The sequence below is a fragment of the Myotis brandtii genome, unplaced genomic scaffold (assembly GCF_000412655.1).
Source record: "Myotis brandtii unplaced genomic scaffold, ASM41265v1 scaffold182, whole genome shotgun sequence".
Taxonomy (NCBI): Eukaryota; Metazoa; Chordata; class Mammalia; order Chiroptera; family Vespertilionidae; genus Myotis; species Myotis brandtii.
In genome coordinates this window covers 865,548-872,173 of record NW_005356751.1, presented here as the reverse complement: position 1 = coordinate 872,173, position 6,626 = coordinate 865,548, and the positions used below count along the sequence as shown (strand labels likewise).

Genomic DNA, 6,626 nt, shown 5'->3' with positions numbered 1-6,626 from the left:
GATTTTCTTATACATTTTACTAATTTTCTTTCATTTCTGACACTTCTATTATAGAGAAAGGGCAAATAGCAATATTAAAATATTTCCTCTAATTCCCTTTTAATGTGCACGAATTTCATGCACCAGGCCACCAGCATTTTATAAAGAAGCAGTGTTCATTGTTTTATGGCAAGAAGTGTGGAAGAATGAATGAATCAAGAAAAACAGAACTACCCTGATATGGGAGGCGGGGCAATGGCAAGGTGCACTTTCTAGCTAATGTACTCTACATACCAGCTCAGCAAAATGACACACTTCTGCATATCCCAATTCTTCCAGGTTATTTATGAACAGTCAAAAAGCAGGAAGGTTAAATCCATAAATGTCAAGCCTACTGTTCTTATATAACAAGTAAATAATTTATCAATCTAGGAAGAGAAGAAAAAACTTTGTACAAATTTCCTCAAAATTATATACATACATGTTTTATAATCAGCTTTATTCACCTTATATAGCATCAATATCTCCTTCATCTTGAACAGCTTCATGTGTTGTTACATCTTCTCAATTTTAGTCTTAGAGGATTTTGAGAAAAAAGCAGCTGTTGTCAAATATACTTGTTCTATGGAGTTTCCTTTATGTATATGCTCCCTTCTGCTTCAAGTGTTTACTTTCCTCCTTTTATACTGCAGTTTCATACATCTATTTTGATTTTTAGTCTCTTTACAGTGGTCATATCATTCACTCACTTGATTCACACAAAATTCAACTAGGTGGACTCAGCCAGAGATAAGACTCTAAAGAGCGCCCTAACTGGTTTGGCTCAGTGGATAGAGCGTCGGCCTGCAGATTGAAGGGTCCCAGGATCGATTCCGGTCAAGGGCATGTACCTTGGTTGCGGGCACATCCCCAGTAGGGGGTGTGCAGGAGGAGGCTGATCAATGTTTCTCTCTCATCGATGTTTCTAACTCTCCCTCTCCCTTCCTCTCTGTAAAAAATCAATAACATATATTTTTTTTAAAAAAGAGAGATTCTAAAGAGCATCAGTGACTCTGCAGTCATTCCATTCAAGAAGGTTATACCCCAGGCCCGGCCAGTGTGGTTTAGTGGTTGAGCGCCAACCTATGAACCAGGAGGTCAAAATTCGATTCCCAGTTGGGGCACATGCCCAGCTTGCAGGTTCCATACCTAGTTGGGGGCATGCAGTAGGCAGCCAATCAATGATTCTCTCTCATCATTGATGATTCTCTCTCTCTCTCCCTCTCCTTTCCTCTCTGAAAACATTTTTTTAAAGGGTATGCCTCAGAGAGTTGAAGTGTGAGGTGTGTGATGCATTCCTATGATCTCAATCCCTGAGTGTCTCTCAGAGTGCAAGCATATCTATGTACTTATCAATCTAGTGTTGAAAAACTTAGCCTCTACAACACAAGCCTACTCCTCAGTTGGCAATCACCTGAAGAATCAGCCCAGCCATCTGTTCAAACACCAGACAACAAGTGAATACTTGACCTACTGAGAACTGATGGGAAAGTTTCCAATATGATCATGACTTTGTTGGGATTTTTCAAGGGGGATTTTAGTTATATGCGATTTTGCCTTATTACTAACTTTATTTTTTTTAATTATATTTTATTGTTTAAAGTATTACACATAGTAGTACATATATCTCCTTTTTTTCCCCATTGACCTTCCCCCAGCCTCCCCTACCCCGTCACATGCCCTCATCCCACCCCTACTAACTTTAAATTTAAGATTGCCAGCTCAATGTAGGAGGTGGGCCGGGTCACTGCAGTGTCTCAGCATTCGCTCAGGCATCTACTATGGCCCCAGGGTATTAGCAGTGTTACAATTCAGAAGTGGAACTGGGAGGAAGGACCTACACTTGAGTTCACTGTAAAATTGTTTTTTAAATTGGTGGACATTAAATTTGGATGTGGGCTGGAAAGGACTCCAACCTGATTACAGCCTTTCATCTCAGAACTTTCAAATTCAAGCTTTCAAATGTGTTAACTGAGTCCCACATTTCCACTGAAACCATCCAGCTTTCTTGGGCCTAGGAAATAAACGCTCTCTGCTTCTTCCTTTGAGTTGAATATCGGTTCTCTATATCTAAGATTTCTGGCATAGGGGCTGCAACATTCCCTAAATTGCAGTGTTTCTTCAGGTTTTCCCCATTTTATATAAGGAGGAAAAATTGGACACCATATGCCATCTTATCTGGCATTCCCTAACTTTCTCAATAAGGAATACATTTACATATAATAGTAAGCATGCTCAATTCAATTAAAATAATATACTATAGAAGAATGTTTTCGGCAAAACCACAACTATAGCTGAAAAGAAAATTTAGGTTGAGAATGGATTTTCTTGAACTTTCTTGCCAAATACGTAACACAATGGCAAGTCCCTGCCAGATGAAAATTCGTAGCTGGATTCATGATTTGAGCTGCATTTAATACCAAAGGGAGAAGAGATGACCAAACATCGTAAATTACATTTTTAAACATAGTAAATACCATCAATACTTTTCATGGATCATAAACAAACATTCTTGATGTTCTCAGATGTAGAAAGTTAGTTCTAGGACCTCACTGGTAAGCAAATTAAAATGCCTGGCTGGACGCTCAGCAATACTCCATCCAACACAGCCACACATTTGCTTGTGGAGTGAAGTATAAATAACATGGCAGGTAGCAGACTAGGTACACTGGCATTCACCCCAGTTACCCTTCTCTAAAAACTCCCCTGAATCTCTACAGTTAGAAGCCTGAAATGACATTTCTCAAACTGCATTCTTATTAGGTTCTGTCAGTGGTACCTACACTAGATTAAAAAGCAAGCAAGAAAGAATCTATTCTGTTCCTGGTGATGCCACTAACAATGTAGCAGTAGCTCTTGTAGTGGCCATGCAGCAGATAAACTGAGGCTACTGTGGCAGCTACATGAGAGTGGGCATGGAGGACATTGGGCTCACAATAGTGCTCACTCTTGCAGGGTCAACAGCTTTCTCTCGCCACTGGAACCACTGCTCTTCTATCCCTTCTAATATTTTGTAAACTAATTCCCTAAATCACACCCCTTTCATTTAAAACACCCAAATAGGTTTCTATCCTCCAGACAGGACACCAACAGATAAATTCAGGTAAATAAACAACTTATCCCTAGAGCCATGTTAAAAAAAATGCAAAAGGGAACACAGAGTTTGGTGTGATTGCATGTTTCTAATATCCTTCAAAGGAATTCCTAAACATTTATTTTTAAAAAATATATATTTTATTGATTTTTTACAGAGAGGAAGGGAGAGGGATAGTTAGAAACATCAATAAGAGAGAAACACCGATCAGCTGCCTCCTGCACACCCCCTACTGGGGATGTGCCCGCAACCAAAGTACATGCCCTTGGACTAGAATCAAACCTGGCACCCTTCAGTCTGCAGGCCGACGCTCTGTCCTCTGAGCCAAACTGGTTAGGGCTAAACATTTAATTTTTTAAAAATTGATTTTTAGAGCCCGGCTGTAGTGGCTCAGTGGCTAACCGTCAACCTATGAACCAGGTGGTCACAGTTCGATTCCCAGTCGGGCACATGCCCAGGTTGCGGGCTTGATCCCAATTGACGTTTCTATTTCTCTCTCCCTCTCCCTCCCTTTCTGAAATCAATTTAAAAATATATTTTAATTGATTTTTAGAGTGAGGGGGAGAGGTACAAGAGGGGGAATAGAGGGAGTGGGAGAGAGAGAGAGAAACATCGATAGGTTCTGCAACCTGGGTATGTGCCCTGACTAAGAATGGAACCTATGACCCTTGGGTGCACAGAATGGCGCTCCAACCAACTGAGCCACACCAACCAGGGCTATTTCTGAACATTTATTTCAGCTAGAATGAAAATAAATCTCTAAAAAGACTTGAGATATAGAAGAGCAAACAAAGAAATTGGTATGTGCATGTATACTGACAAACTAGTAACTTTTCTACTTTTCCCCCAGCTTTATTGACATACTTTTCTAATTTTAGAGTCTTAATATGTATGGTTACAAACAAGCAAACAATAATACTATTTAACAGCACAGTATTTTTAGAGTTTAAGTATTGTTTAGAAAAGAATTGATGATATTAATTTAACGATCTGTTTAGTTAAGGAGGCATGATAAAATTTCAAGGGGAACCATTTAAATAACAGAAACAAAGTATATAACTTCTAGTGGGGGTAAAATGAAAGAAAGATCAATCAATGGGGGGGTGCTTTGAGGGGGAGAAGAAGGGCAAGAAAAGAGAAAAAAAAGCAGGAACAAAAAAAAAGTACAATAGGAGAAATAAAACCCAGTATGTAAATAAGCACAATAAACATAAATAAACTGTCCACTTAAATTTAGCAGCTGGATTAAAATAAAACCTCGCCACTTTCTGAGTACAAAAAGAAATCTATAGCCCTAGCCGGTTCTGTTCAGTGGATAGAGCATCAGCCTGCAGACAGAAGGGTCCCTTAGATTCAGGTCAAGGGCACATGCCCTGGTTGTGGGCTCGATCCCCAGTAGGGGGTGTGCAGGAGGCAGCCAATCAATGATTCTCTCTCATCATTGATATTTCTATCTCTCTCTCACTCTCCATTCCTCTTTGAAATAAATAAAAATATATTTTTTAAAAAAACAAATCTATATACGTAAATGAGATCACAGTTGAAAGTAAACATGGGAAAACAAAAACAACATACGTGGCAAATGTTAACCAAAATAGAGCCAGCACACCTATATTAAGATCAGATAACACAGATTTTGAGAGAAAAAGCATTATTAGGAGACAGAAGATTTAAATATTCATGTCTCTAAAAGAAGCCTCAAAATATATAAAGCAAGATTTGACAGAATACAGGGAGCAACTGAAAAGTCAATCAGCATAGTTTTCAACAAATCTTCAATTATTTACAGGTAAAAAAGACAAAGCTGTCAAGATACCTGATATTAATTCTCTACCCAACAACTGAAATGCATTTTCTTCTCAAGCACAAATGAAAAACTGACTAAATACTAGACCATAAAGTAAGTCTTAACCATTTTGATCCAGACCACCATCTATGATTGCAATTCATTAGGTTAAAAGTCAATAATAAAAATTTGTTTATACCCCTGCCATTTGGAAATTAGAACCCATTCCTAAATAATTAATGGTTTAAAAAGGAATCATGGGAATAAAAAAAAAATACTTGGAACTCACTAATAAAAAAAATCTACATGTGACATATCTGTGGGATACAAGTGTCCCTTAAAGGGCTTATATTAGAGGGGGAAAACAAAACTCAATGAGCTATATGCACCTAACTTAAGAAATCAGACAAAGAACGGAACCGAAAGAGAATAGGAGAAAATAAAAAGCAGAAATTAATGAAACAGAAAACAAAGATACAATAGAGAGGTTCAACAAAGAGGGGAAATGACATGCTTAATCAAGAAGTATTTTTTAAAATTCAAATCTGGTTTTGAAATTTTATTCTCCAAGAAGCCTTTGTGTTACACAGCAATTTCACTACTTTTTAGTAATAGGTGCTGGAAAGTGAGTGGATTTACTTAGCTGACCTTTGAGGGGGAGGAGGAAGGAGTAGTACCATTAGGATTCTGGGACTTTTGACTAGGCACAAACTGAGAAAGCAGAAATTCAGGATATCCTAACAGATATGCTTATGAAGTACAAAAAATAATTTAAAAACGTATTTTAAATCACAGTTATTCTCTTGACAAGTACCTCTGCCCCCAAATAATCTTCACTGTATACTCTATACTAGCACAGAGCCTAACATTTGCTAATGGTAGGCACTTGCATTTTTGTGAACTAGTCTATTGAAATACATTAGCTATCCTTTTGGTAAATAGGTGGGGTATAAGTTATAAATACATACATATAAAAGGACACTCAATAACTAAGGATTATTTTGCAGTCTGACATGGACTGATACTAAGTCTGAATGACTGATACCAATGTTCAGCCTTCAGCAGAGAAGTTACACAATAAAAATCTGGCCACTCTAAGCAAATTCTCCTCTATCTGCCAAGCAATATAATTCATTGATGCACTGATTTATGAATAAATAGAAAAGATTAATGAAAGCAACAAATCCTTTGGGATATTGTCAGAAAAGTACCAATACTGTCAACCTCTCTGAAAAAATACTGTAGTCATCCTAAGTCCTTGCTGCTTGCCTGCCACTTAATGGGTGTTCAACAAATACAACGATGTACACTCCAACTGTTTCAATAAAGCTAAGGAACTTTCTATCTAAACACCTGATAGCTTTAGCACATTGGGCTCTGAATTGAAAACACTCTTAAGCCTTTTAGTTATCAAAGGTATTGTCAAAACAGTCCTAGAAAATGATAGTATTAACTGCACTTTTAAATTTAAATATTAGTTCTCTTCTTCCACCACTCAAAAAAGAACTAAGAATATATATATATTTAAGAATATATGCTTTTATTGCCCTAGCAGATTTGGCTCAGTGGAGAGAGCGTCGACCCTCATACTGAAGGGTCCTGGGTTGACTCTGGTCAAGGGCACTTACCTCAGTTGCAGGTTCAATTCCCTGTCCTGGTTGGGGTGCATGCGGGAGGCAACTGATCCATGTGTCTTTCTCACATTGATGTTTCTCTCTCTGTGTGTCC

The 6,626-nt window shown here is 38.0% G+C and overlaps 1 protein-coding gene across 3 annotated transcripts in view; it reads right to left on the bottom strand.

Moving 5' to 3' along the window:
- ARPP19 (cAMP-regulated phosphoprotein, 19kDa) overlaps window positions 1–6,626 on the bottom strand; it is a 14,103-nt gene that overhangs the window by 4,747 nt on the left and 2,730 nt on the right. Inside the window, exon 1 of one of the 3 annotated variants that reach the window (XM_005863914.2) lies at window positions 486–569. The exons of 1 other annotated variant lie outside the window; for it this stretch is intronic. In XM_005863914.2, coding sequence (XP_005863976.1) covers window positions 486–527 — 42 coding nt within the window. In that variant the 5' untranslated portion in view covers window positions 528–569. Of the gene's footprint in view, window positions 1–273; window positions 293–485; window positions 570–6,626 lie in introns of those variants that run through there. One more of the 3 variants, XM_005863917.2, reaches the window with a different exon arrangement.